Source organism: Tachysurus fulvidraco, chromosome 4 (assembly GCF_022655615.1).
Source record: "Tachysurus fulvidraco isolate hzauxx_2018 chromosome 4, HZAU_PFXX_2.0, whole genome shotgun sequence".
Taxonomy (NCBI): domain Eukaryota; kingdom Metazoa; phylum Chordata; class Actinopteri; order Siluriformes; family Bagridae; genus Tachysurus; species Tachysurus fulvidraco.
This window is the reverse complement of record NC_062521.1, coordinates 10638837-10661227: the sequence shown is the minus strand read 5'-3', so window position 1 is coordinate 10661227 and position 22391 is coordinate 10638837. Positions and strand designations below refer to the sequence as shown.

The 22391-nt window shown below is 37.9% G+C and overlaps 1 protein-coding gene across 2 annotated transcripts in view; it reads right to left on the bottom strand.

The window, feature by feature from the left end:
* Positions 1–91: 91 nt before the first annotated feature.
* prkceb (protein kinase C, epsilon b) overlaps positions 92–22391 on the bottom strand; it is a 76820-nt gene continuing 54520 nt past the window's right edge. For both annotated transcript variants that reach the window (XM_027150240.2, XM_047812720.1), the window contains exons 11-15: positions 13925–14079; positions 5164–5302; positions 4064–4252; positions 2683–2829; positions 92–840 (exon numbers count right to left, since the gene is read on the bottom strand). In XM_027150240.2, the coding sequence (XP_027006041.1) occupies positions 694–840; positions 2683–2829; positions 4064–4252; positions 5164–5302; positions 13925–14079 (777 nt within the window). In that variant the 3' untranslated portion in view covers positions 92–693. The remainder of the gene's footprint in view (positions 841–2682; positions 2830–4063; positions 4253–5163; positions 5303–13924; positions 14080–22391) is intronic.

Genomic DNA, 22391 nt, shown 5'->3' with positions numbered 1-22391 from the left:
TTTTATTCTTCCTTATCGTTCTAAAACCTTCTGTTTCTTTCCAGTTGAATGAATGAATGAAAAACCTTTCAATATAACCTTAGACTTTGGGACCCTACTGTATATATACTGTGTATGAGGCGAATGCAGACTTTCAACTGACAGCTTAAAATGAAGTTTAACATTAATATTCCAGCCATAAAATAATACCTAATTCCAGAAGAAACTAAGACTAGCCACATATGAGCCAGTGAAAATTAAACACCCAATGCTTCACTTGAGAAGACTCAAACAAAATGCAAAGTACTCCTCCAATAAACTCCTCAGCTGATATTATAATAATAAAGTTATTATTAAAATCATTATTACACTAAAGTACTTGGGATTCTTTTTAATGTAAATGTTGAACAAGGTATCTGCTTATGCAGACATTTTCATCACTGTGTTTGATTGTGTGTAATATGTGTGTGTATGATCATATAGACTTGCACTGACTTGTTCAACTGAAAGACCTTCTGTGTTCTTCAACATAAAAATCCTAAAATATAGAACTCAAAAACAAACAAACATACAAAAACAAAAAACAGCTGCATGAGCAACTATTAATTTGACATGTAAACCCACACTGTAGATGGTCTTCATTCAGTTCTCAAAGGTGAACAATGCCACTGTGTAGCAGATAAAGAAAATGCAGGAGATTCAATTTTTTAAATCCTAGGACAGAGCTTCTTCACCAAAGTAGGAGAAGCCCTTAAACTCATCTTGATTGATCTGTTTGATGATGGCATCATCTACTGGAGTAAGCACAGGCTCTTCGCGTGTGAAGTCTTGGTCAAAGTTATTGACGTCCCGCTTGGTTTTCTGTAAGGAGCAAGAGAGAAACTCAATTCGCTCTTAGAGCTGCTTTATTTAGAAGTCAACACCAGATCAGTTAGAATCTATAGATCTATAATTTTTATAGATTTGTTAAAAAAAATTTTCATTTAATTTCTAGCATCTGCTCTAATTGCCATATCTGAACAAGAGCTCATGAACATCAGTGAAGTAGACATTCTCTTTCCTGTCCATGTCTGTCTGTGATGGGTAGCAGGGCCTATTCCTCCATCTGTCTGTCTGTCTGTCTGTCTGTCTGTCTGTCTGTCTGTCTGTCTGTCTCTCTCTCCCTCCCTGCTCTGTCTGATACAAATGGTAATTGCAAGGTATGTGTTGAGCAACACTTTGATGTGGTGTGGTCATCTTTCAGAAAATATACACTATCTGCCCTCAAATGTCAAAGGAACGCATTCACTCTTTTCAGACTAGTGCCAATGAATGTGGGGGAAAAGTAGTTCAGACACCTGATTTACATCCATCCTGTGTGGTATTTGCATATATCTGGTTGCCCATCTCTAATTCGTCATTTTTGTCTGTCTGCGCACTGACTCAGTGTTTCACGGGGCAGTGAAGGGCAATTTGTGCTGGAGTGAAAGTTGAGCTGAGAGTCAGCGTTACTTCAAATACTACATTCCTCACACTCCAGGAGCAGCCAGTGTTCCCACGAAGAAAAATCTGTATATGCACTCTTAAAAAGATTACTCTTCTAAAAACGTTTAGTTTTTTCCCCTGAACATTGTTCTGCATTAAAAATACATCAACAAATGTTACATTTTGCTGTGGGACATTCTATTTGCTAGGATAGAATTAGTATTAAAATATACAATAAATATATTAAAAACAGACCTATCAGTAAATTAGAGCATTTTTCCAGTTGAATACATACATACATACATACACCAATCAGCCATAAGGTCTAAAATCATCTGTCTAATATTGAGTATGTTCCCATTTGTGCCACCAGTACAGCTCTGATTCATCAATGCATGGACTGCACAAGAGCCTTTAAGGACCCTTAAGTTCTGTAAGATTTGAAGTGGGATTGGAATTTTTAGTCCAGCAAATCTCACAGATTTTTGATCGGCTTGATATCTGGAAAATTTGAGGAACTCTTTATCATGTTTCCCAAACCATTCCTGAACAATTATTGCAATGTGTTAGGGCACATTATCCCACTGATATTAGGTAATACGGATGCCATGAAGGAATGTACTTGGTCCGCAGTAATGCTTAGGCAGGTGGTGAGTTTCAAAAGTAACATCATCATGAATGTCAAGGTTGAAGGGTTCCCAGTAGAATATTGCTCAGAACATCATGCTGCCTCTGCCGGCTTGCCCTTTATATTATGGCTCTTCTGATGGATCAGATGAGACGCATCAGTAAGACCTGGGTGCCATGACCCTGTCCTCCAGTTGACCGAGTCTCATTCTTTGTACAACCTTTGGTAGAAACCAACCACTGCATTCCACTTAACCACCCAAACACCCTACAAGGCTTTCTGTTTTGTAGCTGCTCTGACCCAGTCATCTAGCTTTCACAATTTAGCCCAACTCAGAGTTGCTAAGATCCGTATGCCTGCCCATTTGTCCTGCATCTAACATATGAACTTTGAGAAATGACTATTCACACTTTGCCTCATATATCTAACACTATGACCAATGCCATTGTAACAACATAGTCAACATTATTCCCTTCATCTGTTGGTAGTTATGGCTGATCAGTGTATATACTATATATACACACAGACATACACAAAAACAAACACACAATGAATTAATTGCAGCATACAATCACACATGAGCTGTGCAATAGCCACCCTGTGATACTCACAATTCGGGGTTTGAAAGGTGGCTTAATTTTCCTCTGTTCCAGCAGCACCCAGTCAATCTCTTTAAAGAACGGATGCACTTTAATGGCTTCCTCCAGGCCCTGTGACACCACACAGCCCAGCCGCTTATTCGGGCTCTTTGTCATGAACTAGATGAGAAGAAATAGCGGAAGAGGTTAGTAAAAGGAGAGAGAGACCCTAACAGACAGCACAAACACAGGGAAACATATATACACTGTATCTCCTCTATACAGCTGTTCTGTAGGGTAACTCTTGATGGCCATATGCTATGTTGACATATGGGTCACACTTTTAGAAATTTAGTGCTGCTGTCCTGCGGAAGGAGGATCATGGGTCATGAGAGCAAAGTGCCAGGGAGACAGATCACAGTGTGACGTGGCTTAGTCCAAGACAAACACACCGCTATTCCCACACATCAACGGACAGGGACGGCCAAAGTAAATCTGGTATAACTAATGGGAAAAAGCAATGCACAAAGACAGACAGACACACACACACACACACACACACACACACACACACACACACACACACACACACACACACACACACACACACAAAGCAAACAGAGAACCACAAACAAACACATACACACACACATATACACATACAGACACACACACAATTATAAATTTGAGAGCAGGCACTACACTGGACCATCTTCCTCACAAAATCAGCTCTCAGAGATTACACAAGCAAAACCCACAGAGAAAACACATTCTGTTGTTTTCCCACAAGTGTCACATCACCCAACCCTCTCCCTCACTCTCCTCCACTGTTTCCACTCTTTATCCTTCGCTTTCCTTGTAGCATTTCAAGTAAACACCAAACTAATCGCACTTAACTAATAATGCTTCAGTGGAAAAAAGTCTAAGAAAAAGAGAGAGAAGAAAAACATGTGAACAGATGAACAATGCAGATGAATTGTACGGAATAAAACATGACAAACATTTCCTATTTATAGGAAAATAATCCATGACAGGGTGATTTTACATAACCTGACTCTAAGCAGATGGCCAATACTACCCCAAAGCTGATTTAATATTTAATGTTAGGGAAGCTTTTCCCATCACAAGTCTTACTTTAGTTTTTCTTTCTCTTGTGTTTCATTAAAAAGGCAAAATGCTTCACGCAGCTTGAAACGTTCCCTAGAAACCAGTGCAAAGTTCTCTGTCCTGAAGACCGATCATGATACCAGAGACTTCTTCCATAAATGTAAAATAAATGTTTCCGAACAAAAATCATCACCATGTAATTAAGTATATTGTTTTCATTTTATAACCTGTTGCACTGAGCAAGTGGTAGAGCAAAAACAGTAACAGATGTTTAAGAGCATTAATGACAGCAGCATTTACAGCTCACCGCCTTGAGGATGCTGACTGCCTCTTTGCTGAGCCACACTGGATAGAGCACGTCATCATGGAGGATGGATTCGAACAGGTCATCCTCATTATCAGCCTCAAATGGTGGCTGACCTGCCATCATCTCATACATAAGCACACCCAGGGCCCACCAGTCCACTGATGGTCCATACTCCAGCTCCTGCAGTATCTGTGTGTGTGTGTGTGTGTGTGTGTGTGTGTGTGTGTGTGTGTGTGTGTGTGTGTGTGTGTGTGTGTGTGGGTGGGTGGGTGTGAAGACAGAAAGAGGAACAAAGGCAAATCAAATCAAATGTGAACAGGTCATTTCATAATTTTCATTAACCTCTCAGGGTCATGTCAGTGAAAGAAAGCTAATTAGAAAAAAGTAATGGCTGTTGCAAAAAGATTTCACTTAAACCACATTGATTAAGAATATTTCAGTATTGCTTTACTTGCACCATAAGACTAATATTACCAAGTCATAAACATGTTATGCAAGATGTCACATGATGTCCTGGAACATTGTGCTGTATTTTCTTATTACCCAGAACTAGTAGCTGTCAGGACATGTACTTATACATGATGCATGACAAACAGTATTACATTCACTTATTAACACATAATTCTGTTCTATAAAAATATTCTGTAACCTTCTAAGCTTATGTAATGACCCCCCATACTTGTCTTGACATGGCTTACTAGAATACCAGAATACTAGTGATAATTTTAGTATTTAGGATATAATTTAAGTATCAGAGTAAATACAATGCACCAGTATTTTTTAACAGCTAACATTGGATCAAAATTCTGGCTTTTTTTTTTTCCTAAAAAAAAAGAAGAATAAATATTAAATAAACACAAAAAAGGAAAAAGAAAAAAAATAAATAATTTTTTTAAAATAATTTTTAACTGGAAAAAATGTATGCTATAATTTCTTTCTAGCTTTTGCAGCTTTTTTTTAGTCTTAGAACCGTGTATTTTTTATCTTAATCTTGAACCAAAGTTAAAAACCATAAAAGAAGTTTCAAGTTCCCCCCCATTAACAGTCACATTGTCAGAGCTCCTATTGAAAAACATGCAGATATTTCCGGAATGTTCTACCTCAGGTGCGATGTAGTCGGGTGTACCACAGAATGTAGTAGTGGTGATGCCATCCAAAATGCCCTCCTTGCACATGCCAAAGTCAGCAAGCTTGCAGTGGCCCTCGGCGTCTAACAGGATATTATCCAGTTTGAGGTCTCTGAAAGACAGCAAGAAGCCACAGAAATTCACTCAATTGGTGCTCATAAAAAATCTGTAAGAATCTTTACAGCAAAAGTTCCTGTGCTTCATACTAGTACAAAATGTACACAGAATCATGCAGAGATGTTCTGTCTAAAGAAATAGATTTCTTTAAGATTAAAATACACAATTTTTTTATGACTGATCCCTTTTATATGATTATAAACATTATGAAATTCGTGTGATTTAAGCTTAAATGTTAAAAGCACTTTATATATATATATACACAGTGTATATACTGTATGTACTTGCCCATAGTGCAAGGCTTGTACAGAGTGCCATATACTATATTTATACAAATAGATATAATAAAGGCCAGTAATCAACAGAATCATGAATGTTTTGGAAGTGTGACTCAATTAATTAATTAATCACTAAATTATTCGGCAAGTGTGTGACAATTATATCCTGTGTCAAAGAGAAAAGATCAAGAAGCAAGAGATGGGGTGGCATGCAGTGACATGGAACGTATGTACGTGCATGTGCGTGTGTGTGTTTGTGTGTGTGTGCCTGTGTGAATGAACTTGCTGACCGAGGCAGGACAGGGGGGTGGGGGGTGTGGTAGGGTGGAGGGATGAGTGGGTGGAGATTGTGGCAGAAGTGATAAGGTGCCTCTGATGAAAGAAAAAAAGGAGGGATGAAACTAGTTGGGTTGAAGCTTGATGGTTCATTGCAAGAAGAATGTCAACATCAGAGTATGTATTTTGTCAAAGGTGTTTTCACAAACAAAATGTACTAAAAAATAGGTGCTTGGTTGAGTGTGAGTGTGTGGTGTGTGTGAGAGAGCGAGAGAGTGTGTGTTGCTTACAGATGTTCCATCTTGGTTACACTAAAAAAAAACACTAAATGTGATAGACTGATATGTCATGATGATAAGGAAATGAATATGAATATAGTAAAACACAGGCACATAAAAAAGCAGAGATGGATGGACATGTATACAGTGTGAAACATGACACACTGCTTTATGCAACTTAAGCCATTCAGGATTTATTGCCATGTAGGCTGTACACGGAAACAAATCTCTTGCTTTTGTCTTGCTTAAAACTTACCTTGTCTTCTCAATACGCAACTTGACCACTCAACAATTCTCTTATTACATGGAAACGGCTTATTAATCGTTTCGATAAGTAGTGCTATAAGAAATCCTTCATACAGAAAGTTTCTTTCTCTCCTGTTACAAAACAAGTCGGTGAGGTACTGTAGTTGGTTTTCTTGCTAGATGAATCTCACAGAATTCGGGTTTGATATTGTTTGACGTTACATTTGGTAAGTAAGTATGAAAGAAAGAAAGAAAGAAAGAAAGAAAGAAAGAAAGAAAGAAAGAAAGAAAGAAAGAAAGAAAGAAAGAAAGAAAGAAAGAAAGAAAGAAAGAAATGCTGTGTGTGCAACAAAAATTAAACAAATGAATTGATTTGAAAAAACAAAAAAAATGGAAAGAGAGAGGGAGAGAAAGAGGGAGAGAGAGAGAGAGAGAGAGAGAGAGAGAGAGAAAGAGGGAGAGAGATCATTTCCTGTGTTTCATATTAATCTTTAGGGGTGTTTTTTCCATTACATGCACAGTAACCTTTAACACAGCTAAATCTATTGCCTTCTCCAGTACAGCATCGGCCTCAGAAGAAGTAATGCCTTCTTTCTCTTTCATTTTCTAGGCACATGCCGAAATGTTGTGTCAGATGTAGAAGGATGAACAGAGAATGTGGTTTCAAGAGTTAAGAGTAAAGGTTCAGTTACATTTATGGCACTTATCAGACACCCTTATCCAGAGTGACTTACAACTGAGCAACCAAGGGTTAAGGGCCTTGCTCAGGGGCCCAGCAGTGGCAGCTTGGTGGACCTGGGGTTCGAACCCATGACCTGCCAATCAGTAGCCCAACACCTTAGCCAATGAGCTACCACAACCCCAGTTTAAAAAAAAACCCTGACACACTAACAGTGACTCTCACTGTAGATAAAAAGACCAAGCAAATCTTCACGTTTTTATATCTTCGGCTGGTCAGAATAGCAAAACACAGGAATGCGACATCAGTTATTAGCACTGTGAAACACACGTGACGCAGTGCCAGAGCGAAGCTTCACAATGTTGTGGAGCGTGCTGGTTATGTAAGGGAGTATGAGTAATTCTGAAGAGGTGTCTAAAGATTTTAGATAGTGATATGCTGATGGTCACGGACATAGCTGCTGAAATAGACAAAACAGTCACAACTTAATCACGTTTGTGACAAATAAAATTTGAATTTGAATCATTTGGTCATATTAAACACACATATCACTCGTCGCACAGCACCAATCTTCCACTGATCTATCACCGCTCGAATGGTCCCACCATCTCTCAGGGTAAGAGATAGGTATACAGCTAGACTCTTTTCTGTTCTGGCACAGAGGTGGTGGAATAAACTTCCCCTAGATGTCTGAACAGGCTACCAGCCACTGGTTATCTTCAAATGACGAGTTAAGATCCACAACTTCCTAAAACATTTAAACTAGCGCTTATTTTCCCTGTGTGTTTTATGTGTATGTTTAAAAAAAAACAACAACCCTGAACCGAGTCTACTAAGTCTGTATCCTAGTGAACCATTATTAATGTATTCATCTATACCAGGGCTATTCGATTAAAATTCAAAGAGGTCCAGTTACTAAAATTTCCTCCCAGCAAAGGTCCGAATCTTATATTGTCACTTAAAATAGTGTACCCTCATGTTAATAAAATCAATAAAGCACATACATTTCTATATAATTTATTGTTAAATTTCAAGTGTTTTCAAAGTCTGAACTTGTATGGCACTTGAATGGAAAACAATCCTGTAGTTGTCTTTACTACATGTCAAGTAACAGACAACAGACACTGAATTTCTTCGGAATAATATAAATAAAAAGTGCAAACACAGCTTTGAGCAGCCTGAACTTAGGGCCTGTATTTCAAGTAATGTAAAACATTCAGAATATTATATATATATTAAAAAAATAAAAGTGCTTTTAATCTTTAAGAAAAAAATTAAACAAAAGACTTTTGAGCCCCCCCCCTTTTTTAAAGATTAACTACATTAATAACACAGGAACCTTAGGCAAAAGAACATTTCAGGTAAAATAGAACAGGGCAGAATTTACTGAATAAAAGAAAAGTGCAGAGCTTTGAGCAGCTCCCTTTTTCCTCTCTCCTTTCCACCTCTCCTTACTCCCCTTCCATCTTCCGTTCCTAGTGAGAGAAATGGGCATGTAACTGTCCTGCCAGCAGTTTGAATCTTAATTGTCCTGCCAGCGTAATTAGGTGCATTACTGCCACCTTCTGCTCTGGAGTATGGAACAGAAACAATCTGTTTTTGGCTTGGCTTGACTAGATTAACTGCGCATGAACGAAAGATTTATCTTTTTATTAATGTCAAAGAGCTTATATAATCTTATAATATTAGATTATAATAAGGAGATGCTTAATATGATAATATTAGAATTTTAACGGGTCCGGGCAGACCAGTCACTCGGTCCGGATCTGGACCGCGGTCCGCCATTTGGTGATGCCCGATTTATACTGTAGATGAATGTCCGTACTGTAGCTCTGGAGAAGGGTGTCTGCCAAATGGTATAAATGTAGATGCAGGTCTGCATACAACCAAATAAAGCAATTATTCTAAAATCTAAAAGAAGCATAGCAAGTGCATTTATTTTTAAAATATAAAACAGAGGATTTCTCAAGATACGATGCCGTATCCCGACAGCATCAATGTCAAAGCTTGCGAATGCGTCAAAACACTGTAAACCTAACAACTGCTGTTTGCAGGATGTCCTGCCAAGAGCAAGTCTTGCAAGTCACAATACCAAGTAAGATGATTCACTGGATAAAGAAGGATGCGGGATCAAAACAAAAGGTGTGTCCATGGCCTTGCCTGCCCTTTCTCTTTCTTGTTGTATCACTTGCTTACTTGAAATACTCTGAATACACTTACACCCAGGCCACTGCCAATCTCTAGATATGCGAGCTCAGACATGTCTCTCTAAAACAGCAGCACGGTCTGCCAGTGAAATGCTGCTCTAGAGCTTTCAGAGAGCTAACATGCATTTTGTTCTCATGGCGCTTTCTCCATATGCAGCCTGTCCATAAGGATGAACATTTGAAATATCAACACTGTCTGGTACTTCTGGTACTGATTTCTATAATCTAAGAATCTATTTCTAAAACAAGGAGGGTTAAGGGGTATTTTTCCCCCTCTAGCGTCTCTGAGATTAGGAAGGTTGACGTTGATTAGAGGTACTTTAATTTCCCAATTTCCCAGTATGTATTGCCCTAACTTTCGGCTTAAGGAGGTTATATAGGCCACAATTATTCTCTAAGGGAGGGAATCAATACTGATAGAACCATGTTACAGCAAGTAAATGTGTGTGTGTGTGTGTGTGTGTGTGTGTGTGTGTGTGTGTGTGTGTGTGTGTGTGTGTGTGTGTGTGTGTGTGTGTGTGTGTGAGTGTGTGTGTATTCTTATAATGCACAATAAGCCATTCATACTGGTTGTATCACATCCTGTAGAGTTTCCAATTAGTGGTCAAACAAACATTACATCAATAACCCTTGTTAAACAAAAGGTATTGCAGTCATGAGGTGTGTCTCTTTAACCACATGGATGTTGTCCAAATAAAAAAATCTAGAAATTGTAAATCACGTGTCTGGGCAAAACATGATGTTCATGAATGTTAATCTTTGAACTAATTATTTATGGACTAACTGATTGGCTTTGATTTTAACCAGACTATAATTTGGAAGCAGTGTAGGGACTTGATCTGTTGTACTGATGTGCAATTACATATACCATTATTCTGAACAACAATGATCAGATATCTGAACGTATATCAAACAATCAATAGACCTCATTTATGAAGTTGGATACAAACCAGTTGTTTACTTTAAATTAAATATGTATTAATTTAGTTGTGTGTCTAAATTAATACATATTTTAAAATAGTACTTAAATAAAGTAGTTAAAATAGTTCAGGTTTTATATTTTTAGCAGCGTTTCTATCTCTATACATATAGTGATGTTGTGCAGTCTACCAAAAACACATCTGAATTGCAATCCACTCAGTCAGTGACAAAGATCATGCTAAAAATGTGTATTTCACATATACACACACATGTGATGAACATTTTTAATACCTTGTTGTTTAATGCCATTAATATGAAATTAACGCCGTGAATAAAGAGAGCAAACCAGCACTTATACTAAGGACCTAACAAGTCATTTATCCAATTATGAATGATTGAATTAGAAAAAATGATTGAAGGAAGATGAGTTGCTCTGTGCATAGCCATACAATAAGTCAGCTTATGAGAGACTGGATATTTAGTGTCTGCTGGTCACCAAAAACAACATAAAACACCAAATCACATGAGTAACATAGCTCCATTGTGTCGTCAAACCCTTTTTTATTATTTCAACTCTATGCTTAATTCATCTATAATTCACCTTTGCTCTAATTTGTCCTCAGTCTTTTAAGGTGCATTTGGGCTGCTACATAATATTTGTATTGGCAAATATATTAAGTTAAAATAACTTTCTAAGAAAATCCAGTTATTCCAGGGATTTCATGGTTGCAAGCCTCTGTGCATTTTACCTTTTATGGAGTTTTTTTGGGGCTCGCTATCTAAATGAGCTGTGTCGGGAACAAGAGTTGCACTTTAAGGGTGATTGACATTCATCAACACGCACACACGTGAGTATGAAGAAAAAAATCTGTGTTTCGGAAACTTTTGTAAATCTAGCAGATTCTTCTTCCTTACGCAAGCACAACTATACTAAATATTCTCATAATCACCATAATATAGAAGGCTCTTAATGGTTTAGCTCCCATGTACAGTATCTGACTAGTCTTCTAACATACTACAATCCTTCACTCTCAGGAATACACATAATACTTCCCATAATCCTGTTCTCTAATACATGCACATTATCATCTAGTATAACACTAGCTATGCTAATTCTCCTCCACTGCTTCTCTCTTTCTACCCATCCCGAGGTATCCAGAAATCATGGGGTCATGAAATCAGAAGTCATGGCCTAATGGTTAGAGAGTCTGACTCCTAACCCTAAGGTTGTGGGTTTAAGTCTCGGGCTGGCCACGACTGAGGTGCCATGTCTGAGGTGCCCTTGTTCATGGTGTGTGTGTGCACTTTTTGATGGGTTAAACGCAGAGAGTATGGGTCACCATACTTAGCCGTGTCAGTTCACTTTCACTCATTAAAATTGTACCAGCTCCGATTGTCCTCCGTGCCATGAAGATTTTGGACATTCATTGAGATGAGGCCAACCATGTGAGGATCCCGAGGCATCTATTGATTTACCAGCTCCAGTTGGACTCTGCTTCATGAAGTATTCAGACATACTAAGAGGAGATGCCAACTCCATGAGGTCTTTGAGGACAGACTGTCAGACTGTATATTTTCTGCATTTTAGACTGCAATGGACTGATGTACAAACCAGATCGTTTTTCAAGGTCACCATCATCAAATTGATGAAAAAGGCAGTGCAAGTGCAGATTTGTATTACGTAAGGTCAGTCTCATAACCAACAACTGTGAGAACAAGAAACTGAACTAGAAGAGAATTCGAGGCATAAACCTCCAGAGAATAAACATGACTGTGGAAGCACATGGCAACGCACACACCATCAAGAAAAGCTGGACAATGAGATGCTAACAAACAGGAACTTATATAACTGAGCTAATCAGGATGAAGCAAGACACGTGCAAGTGAATGAAAAAGTGACGTGCTGCGTCTGATGGGAAGTGTAGGTCACTACCACATGGACAAGCACAAAAGTGGAGTGATTGAATGATTATTTAAGTAGTTGCTTGAAGGAGGAAAGACGTGAGTAGTGTTCATTCAGGAAACCGAGTTAGACCAAAAATACCATTCAGACACTGCGTTTTATTAAATGTGCTTCTCAGTATGTAAAATCTTGGAACAAAGTGGGATCAAAGTTCCAGTTTTTGTATATGAAACCACTTGCTGTACCTCTCTATACATCTCAGAGCAGACAGATTAATTTCCACCGAAGGAAAACATTGCATCTTTTCTAATGCACCTGCATCTAGCGAATATAGAACTTAAAAACCTGCCAAGCTTTTATAGGTAGTTCTTTATAGCTAGGTATTTTCCATCATGAATATTAATCCAATACTTTTATTCAGTATTATACAATGGAATGAAAGGACCAGCACAAGTAACATATTACACAACAGTCATAAATCAGCATTGTTGTCTTCTTTGAAAGCTAAATAAGGCAGCAGGAAGAGTGAATCAAGCCTTTTTCCACAGAGAAACCATTATAGAAACTGCAGATGGAGTAATTGATGCAATTATGCAAATGTTTCAAATCATTCTCAATTATTTAATACAACTGAAAATAGCAGCATTTACAAATATTAACACATTCTAACCACTCCATCTGAAGTGCCATGGTTTCATAACAACCCTGTTTCTGTTTCCAGTCTGTAATTCAGCTTTCAGGAAAACCGGGTAAGGAAGTCGCTGCCTTTAATTCAATACAACATTCTGTACCAAATGATATTCTTCCTGTTCAGGCCCAAAAAGGAGGTTAAGAGCAGGCAGAGAATAGCTGGATGGGAGAGTTCGGAGGTTTCTCAAGTCATCGGAGCAGGAGAAAGAGCATTACCTGTGTGTTTTAGTATAACCTCTTAGTTTAATCAGTGTGTATTAATGAACAGAGTATACTGATGAGCTTCAATTTGCAAATGAAGCTATCTGGTGCTAATATATGTAATGTACTTGACTAATGTAATTAAGGCATTGGACATCTAGTCATCTATTTTACATTTTATTGGGCTGCAGCAGTTAAACTCTAATTCCTGTGTTCAAAGGCCTAGTGTAGTTTAAAGAACATAAACAAATGAATGCTTAGAAATACAAAAATACAAAGAGATGTTTTTAGGAACATTGAAACTATATTATATATGAAATTCTGATTGATTCTGTTAAATATGATAGATACGGGTGATTATGTTATAGAGACACATATAGTTTAATTCAGCTTAAAATAGAAGAAAGAAATTACAAAGATTGCCCAAAGGAATTTCAACAACATGTCCCTAAGCACAGCCTGTTTGTGTGCTTAATGACACACAAACCGGTAGATAAACAAACTGTCCTAGAAGGAATAAATCATCCGACAGACAGGGCTCCTTCATGTAAACAATGTGAGGTAAACAAGGCCAACAAACACTCCTATCACCAGGCTGACTGGCCACTGAATAACATCTTCAACCCCGTTCATGTGACCTAAACTCACTGGGCTAGGAAAGATTTCTCATAAAGTTGAGAAAAATACTGGACAGCTACAGGCATTCTTTTAGTCCAAAGCTTCAGTTTATGACTAAGATTTGACTGATACTCAAATAAAATTATGGCTTTTTTGTCTTAAAAATGTCTACTCAAGCACTTGAATGTCTACTCAATGACACCAGTGGTCATTAATTCTATGTATAATAAAATGTCTTTTGGGCTGTACAGCTACTACGTACAGTAAATGTACTGTACAAGCGTATTGTGTGCATGATGTGTGATTTTGTGATACATTACCTGTAAATAACCCCATTCCTGTGGAGAAACATGAGAGCCGAGGTGACTTCAGCAGCATAAAAACGAGAGCGGGCTTCGTCGAATTTGCGTGAGCGCTGAATTTGGAACATCAAATCCCCTCCGTTCACATATTCCATCACGAAGAACAGACGATCCTGAGGAGAGACAGCAGAGATGGTGCATTATTAATTCAGAACAAATACAGTATGTAAGATAATGACTAGAATATGTAGTCTAAAAGCTCCCTTGAAGCAGATCAAGTGCAAAGTAATAAAAGCATTTCCCATGCAGTGGAAGACCGGTATGTAGGAGACAATACTAGAGACAAATCTTTATTAAGGCACAGACAAACTGCCTTAACATTGAATGCAGCCAGTATTCAAGAGTATATAAAATATAATCCTTCCAATCCTTCTGATTAATTTACAGAATTAACACATCATATAATTACTCTTTATTCCCAGCAGCATGACCTGTTAGCTAAAGTCAGCATTCCTGTTACATTAGCTTGTTTAACTACCAGTCTTCCAGTCAAATAGTATATTTACCAGCTTTGCAGAAATTACTGATCCTTATTTGGACCTCAGAAATATGTTCTTAATTCTTAATTCACTTGTATTACAGAGGCATTCCCAATATTTTTAGTAGATTTTCTGTTACCATAAATATTATGGAGGTGACATAAAAGTTCAGTTAGTAAAACTACTGTCCCATGAAACTACTGTTTGGCTCATGGTATTGAATTTTACTCACTGATAATGATAATGTGTTTGACAACATCTACCTTCACTTGTTATTAACTGTGACATGCAGTGGTTTATAAATCTGACCCTACGAACAGATGGTCACCGGCACTCACTATACACTTCAATACGTCCACAATAAAATATGTGTAATGTCCTTGAAGTATAGTTTAAGATCAGCTTGCCATTTCATAATATGCTGAGATGATCTCCTGCACTGTAATCAAGATTAATCTCCACAGATGTGAACTTTGGCATAGAGGTTCAGCTAATCTGCAACTGATCCACTTTGTTTTCTATGGTGACGTAAACAGTTATTCCTTTTCAATGAAAGGTTCTTTATGTGTTCCATATTTACTTCAACTGATGACCAAATGGGTTTCTTTCATCAATATGTAAATGGCTCAATAAAATGTCCACTCAAAATAAAGGGAGTTCAGTCTCAAGGCCAAATAATGATAACGCATGAGAAAACAAGCCATTTGATTATGTTTTAATAAAAACTGCTAACAAAATCATCTAAAGGAGGTTTCAATGACCTAAAAACCCTCCGATGTGTCTGAATTACAACAATTCTGCAAAGATAAGTGGACCAAAATTCCTCCACAGCGCTGTTACACACTCATTGCGAGTTATCGCAAATGCTTAATTGCAGTTCTTGATGCTAAGGGTGGCCCAACCTGTTATTAGATTTAGGTGGCAAACACTTTTTCACACAGGGCCATGTAGGTTTGGATTTGTAGGTTTGTTTTGTTTTCCCTTAATAATAAAAACCTTAATTTAAAGACTGCATGTTGTGTTTACTTGGGTTATCTTTGACTGATATTTAAATTTGTTTGGTGATCTACAACATTTAAGTGTGACAAACATGCAAAAAAACATAAATCAGGAAGGGACCAACACTTTTTCACACCACTGTATGTATAAAATAAAATAAATAAAGTGTACTTAGGATTTTGATCGGTAATGTCTTCAGTAACAAGAAGTTTGCGTAGGTCTAAACAGAGGCCTTTAACATACTTTGTAGTGGTTTATGGGCTTTTCCCAAATAGTCCCTTGATTATTCAGCCTCCTTCTGGTGATCAATCCTTTCTTCATCTTTATCTTTAGCACCATTTACTATTACTAATGAAAAGAGACTTTCCTGGATAGAACTGGGTGCAAGGTGGGATTTCAGGGCACCATGCACATCCTCAAAGGGACAATTCTTTAGAGTCAGTCAGCCTACCTATTTGGACAGTGGGGTTTCGACAGTCAGATGTGTTGGGAGAAACAAATACAGGGCAGTGGGGTCAAAGGCCTGGAACTGAGAACCTTATCTTACATAAGAGTGCAGCAGTCTGCCTCGCCTTGTCCTCTCTCTCCCTGAAAGCGAATTTAAACAGGATGCTGAAATAGTTTGTTTAAAGTGTTCCCAGAGAGGCAGCAAAGGCCCACCCGATCAAACGTGAATAAACATTTCCTGCCTCCAATTAGAAATGTAGAGATACTGGCGTCCCTCCACAGTACAACAGAAAAGACTCGATTCCCAGATAAACCAGCCAGACCCAACAAGCTGGGGCGTAGTGTGTGGCAGATTGTAATTTTGATGGATTACATGAGCTCTGTGTGTGTTTTTGTGTGTGTATGTACTGTACACTCCATTTCACAAATAAAAATAGCTTCAGTACAAAAAAAAAGAAAACATGTTCTAAGAAGACCTCTTTCAATGAGGTTTTCAAATTTATGAAAAAGAAAAAATAAAATAGGTAAAAATAACCTAAAAACAAGCATTATAAAACTTAATATCACCTTATGAAGCTTGATGAAAACCATGAGATTAGTCGTGCTACCCCAATAGCTTTGGCTTAATTTTTGCCTTAATTTATTTTAATGCTTTAAGTAATAGCTGTTCTCTATTGTGAGATTAGCGCAGTGCACACTTAACAAAATGGAAAGCTGTGTGATGCTAATAGCAACAGGAAATCACTATAATTACAGCACAGAGCTTATTGTGTGTAGAGCTGGACAAGAGTCAAGAATGTTTATCCATAAGTGCAGAACGAAGAGAAATGAAGAGTATGTTGTAAACCTTTGCTGTAGATTTGCTGTACAATTCCGACAGTAAAACACAGTATTAGCTTCACTATTAATACAATGGAAAATCTCTTCGATTCCGATTTCGATCATCATTTCGACAAATGATGCTTTTCTAATAGAACTGTCACGTTTTTCTTTACCACAATTCAACCATCCAACGAATTTAAAATAAGTTTATTTGTAGCATTTATTGTCCAAATGATTTATGGGAAGAGAAGAAGTCATCTGTCCAAAATTGTTTCTTTATCCATTTCAAACTTACTAGTTATTTAGTGAGAAGCTTTGATTAATTATAATTATTTTTTTCCGTTAATCAGATAGTGAACAGCTTACTGAAGTTGCTGACCACTGAAAATATTAAACAACTGACAACCAACTTTCTGAAAAATCGGGTATGATGGGATATTTTCTCTCAACTCTCAAGTTAACTCACGTCTCTGAAGCTCAAGTCCCTCACACTCTTGTTCACTATTTTTATCACCCAGAGGCTTTACTAAAAGAAGTGGACACTATTGGACTGGACTGGATATATATCTTTATATACATTTTTATTGTTTTTGACACAGAGCATTGTTGTAATTTAATCAATAATTTAATCTTTTATCGCCATTTGCATCAGTTTTTCTGGTAAGATGTTAGCTGCTCAGTTCAATTTCTGCTACTTTACATTAAAACATCTTTGAGGAATGTGTCTTTTTTCCATTTAATTGGAGAGAGAGAGAGAGAGAGAGAGAGAGAGAGAGAGAGAGAGAGAGAGAGTGTGTGTGTGTGTGTGTGTGTGTGTGTGTGCGTGCGTGCGTGCGTGCATGCGTGCGTGCGTGTGTGTGTGTGTGTGTGTGTGTGTGTGTGTGTGTGTGTGTGTTCTGGACACCTGACCATCACATCTGTATTTCCACAAACTGTTGCCACAAATTTTGAGGCACACAGTTGTATAGGATGTATTTTTCTCTTCACTGGAACTAACCGGCCCAAACCTGTTCCAGCATGACAATGCACCTGTGCACAAAGCAAGGTCTCTGAAGATAATTTGCTAAGGCTTGTGTGGAAGAACTCAAGTGCCTTACACCAAGCCCTGAACCCCAACAAACAAACAAATTGGAAAGTTTGCACCACCCCGGACCTTCTCACCCATCATCAGTGCCTGACCTCTCTAATGCGCTTGACTAACAAACACATCTTTGCTCCAACATCTAGTTCAGAACAGTGAAGGATGTTATAACAGCAAATGTGTGTAAAGTTGATGTAAATAAATAGTATGTTTAAAAAGCGTATTTGGGTGTGATACTCGAGTGTATACAAACTTTGTTCATACGCTGTATCTCTGTGTACACATAAATAGCTGTGTCCACTGTATAACAATATACAAAAGCATAAATCACTGACATGTTCTTAGTCAAAACTGTATTAACAAACACATAAACACACTCAGGTTCAAGTGCATGTTCATGAACAGGATGTCAAAAATACAGCTCTTTAATCTATCTGCCTTCCACCGTCAAACCCTGAACGGCAATAGCCACTGATTATCTGTGTTTAACATAATGGGAAATAATTTACACTTTCATCATAGCACAAGGGTTTGTACATCTCTCAGAATGAGCAAACTAGAGTTAAGTGCTGTAGGATGCTTGAGGATTTTTAAGTTTGGGAAATATAAAAAAACAGTGGTATAAAAAATGCTCCTGAACTGCTGGCAGATGCAAGGCACACACACACACACACACACACACACACACACACACACACACACACACACACACACACACACACACACACACACACACGCACACTGAGTTCTCATTATGGTCAAAATAACCAATCTTGCTTAACATCTCTGGACAAAAAACATGCAAGTTTTATTCTGTTTGCCAAGAAGTTGTCAGGCAGCACCTGTTGAAAATGGGTTTTATGGGGCTTGTCAACATAGAGGAAACTTCTCGCACTTTCTAAAAGGAGAACAAACACAACTTTGATGGATCTCTCTTTACACAGTGCGAATCCAACATCCCTATGTCACTCCTTCACTCTCTCTCACTTGCCTGCTCTTTCTGATGATGAAGAGCTTTGCTTGAACAAACAGAGATTTGGTTTGGCTTTAATTTTGAGCACAATAGCACTGATAGTGGTATTAGCATGTGAAAGCTTTGGAATCTTATCTTTTTAAAAAAGAGTCTAATTGAGGAGGAGAGAAAGCTAGATAGACTAAAGCACAGAGGTATCTTTATTTAGAAATGAATAGATGGTAACTTTGGAAAATAGTCTAACTGATAACGGAGCAACATGTTAGTAAAATTATTTAAAAAGGAAAAGAAAAAAAGGCTTCTTGCAAAATAAATCTTGAACACCATTCAAGGTCAAAATCAAGTTAAGTTGATCAGGGTGGATTTTTCTTTAGACATTACCGTGACCTCAACTCAAAGGTTGACAATAATTGATATTATGCAACGCATATAGTACATTGCAAAAAAAAGAAAGCATGCAATCACATCTGCAAGCCAGAGATTGGTGCATAAGCCAGGAGTTACTGAATTTATTTGGGCTTCATTACAAATTTTGCTCAAGGTTCAATGCCTGGGTCAAAACAGAAAAAGCAAATAGGGGAAATAAAGGAAAGCTCCAAAGAGATACATGGGAAAGAATGTCAAAATGTATATGTATAATTAATGGTGTAAATGAAACCCAACTAAAATAATCCCTTGTCAACAGTGATTGAATTCGCATGGACGAGTAAAACACTAAAATGTTCAGTATGCATTTTTTCCCCATTGGATCCATGTTTGAGATCAATCTTGATTTTTTTTGCTCTGCAGTAGCAAAATTCAGTGTATGCAACAATGCAGTATTAACCACTCTTGACAGTGAATTTAAAATATATTACACAAAACCTCTGCTTGCTGAACATTCGCTCTCTGTTCATCTTCAATTTTCTTTCTGCTCAAATTTCCTCTCACCAAAAAAAGTCAGCTCAGGAGTAAACATTCCTCACATGCAAATTCCACACCATTACCACCACCCAGCAAAACATACAGGAGATATGATATGAAATATCCACAGATCACTCAGAACTTGTTTGAAATCCAAACATGTGGTGCATTTTATCCACTGATGTCCACCATTAATCAATACAGCCTTTATTAATCAGCAGAAAGTCCTGGAATATAAATCAAAACATTCATCACCATTTGAGATGACCTGAATTCCACTGTGTTTTGGTTTAAAGTTTTGTTCTGATTGCGGGGTTAACGGCATGGCTTTAGGCATGGTTGTCAAAGGACAAGCAGCTGCAGTCCAACTCCGCGATTAATAAAGAAACAACAAAAATTATAGATGAAGGAACATGGCCAAGTCCTCTGGGAGCGCTCCAAGCTGCTGTCAAACTTTTAGGACAAGCCCTAAAAATAAGCAATAATTACCTATATCCTATAAAGTGTAGAAATAGACAAAATCATGAATGAATATTAGGTTTCATTAAATCAGTATTAAAATAAAGATACATAGATACTTTAAAGACATTATTCATGTAACCATAGAATTCCTGTAATCATGTAACCATAGAATTCCTTTAATCCTGTATTCATGTAACCGCAGAATTCCTGTACTGAATCCCTATAGACCTTTTGAGGATATATTAGTTATGACCAGCAGTAATTTTTTTGAAATAGATCCTCATTCGCTGGTAACACTGCACCTCACTTCAAACTCAGCAGAACCATGTTATTGTCACTCATGCGCAGTGAGGTTTTCAGTATCAAAATAATATCTGATCAGTGGCAGTTCCACTCAACTGATGGATAAGTCTATGGTCAAAATCTCTGACATTTTTGACCTATTCTGGTTTGTGTGAACATATCTGATGCATATTTGATTTAATGCATTGCACTGCTGCCATCATTTTGGTAATGAGCAGGTGTACATGTGTTCCAGATCAAATAAAATGGCACACTCCTCCCTGATTGCCACTGTGATATATTTATTTAAAAGTTTGCCTTTTTACACATCCTGCTTTCCTCTCATAAATCACATAGTATAAGAATGAATGGCCTCAAAAAAGTTCTAGATAAGAGGTTGACTTGCTAAAATGAGCATTTCAGAAAACATACTAGACTGTTAAACTAATTTGGTGGCGAGTACAGGTACTGTAGGTAGAGAAGATAATCAAAGGAATGGTGTACAATACAGTAGTGAGACCAGCTTTGCTGTATGGGTTAGAGACTGTAGCAGTGAGGAAAAGACACGAGGCAGCGATAGAGGTAGCAGGGATGAGGATGTTGAGGTTTTTTTAGGAGTGACGAGGATGGACAAGAGGATAAGAGAGACTAGATTGAGATAGTTTGGGCATGTACAAAGGAGGGAGATGGTTATATTGGTTAGAAGGATGTTGGAGATGGAGCTGCCAGGTAAGAGGTCAAGAGGAAGGCCAAAAAGGAGATATACAGTATGGAGGTGTTAAAAGAGGACATGAAGTTAACTGGTGCAGGAGTAGAGGATTCTAAGGATAGAATTAGGCGGAAACAGATGATTCTCTGTGGCGACACCAAACAGGAAAAGACAAAGGTAACAGATGAAGATCCTGGACTGTTGAAACTTTTTTTAGATCATTAAAAAAAAGCAAGTTGGACCTCAAACAGCACCTGTGTAGTTTGCTGTGGAAATTCACGCTGCTGCAGCATTGAATACTACTGAGTACTGACATGCTACTATGGTCACCACTGATCACTGATTTCCATCTTGTTAGTACACAACATAGACTCAGTTCCTCTCTGTCCACTCTACTGAGCGGTAAATTCTCTGTCATGACTCCGGACAGCCTTTTACTGTAAAGGTAACTACTTTAACATAATTTCACAGACAAGAGAACATACATATATACAGAACTACTTATCACCTGTGATATATTGTTAATATTGTGCTATTTCATTCTCCTGGTTTGTCTCTCCTACTGTCTTTATTATGTTGGCTTTGTAGAAGCCAACATTCTCTTTTCCTATTTAAGCTTAGACAAAAAATTATCAAGAGTAACTCCTCCTAGGGCTTTTGAGCCACATGAACCAAATTCGGATATGTTATAGATCCTGGTCTGAAGTACTCAAAGTGGCCTTTTTTCCCATAGACTCCCATTATAAACCTTGGAGGTTTATAACTCTGCAAGCCTCGAACTATCTACACCAAACTCGGCCAGCTCCTTTAGGATGATACTCTGAACAAAGGTTTAAATTGGTGCACCGACTGGCTTTTCTGTTGTGCCGCAGCCCCGCCCCCAAAATATGCAAAATCAAAACTTTTTACAACATGGACATGTGACATATCAAAACACTCCGAACAATGAGGGGAACTTCCTCACGGGTATTCTGATGACGTCACGTGATGTCACATGAAAAAAAAAATTTGCACAACATGGACATGTGACATATCAAAACACTCATCCCAATGTGGGGAACTTCCTCAAGAGTATTCAGATGACGTCACATGCTCGTCTCCACTTACCTCCAAATGTTTTGACACCCTAGCTTTCTGTCTACTTGCTTCCAAAAGTAACACTGTCCTTTATGTCCACTCGCCTCCAAAAAGCACCGGCCTTTGCGAATACTTGCATCGTCAAAGCCAACATCAAAGTTTGTTGTAACGAACTTTACAAATCTAGTTTC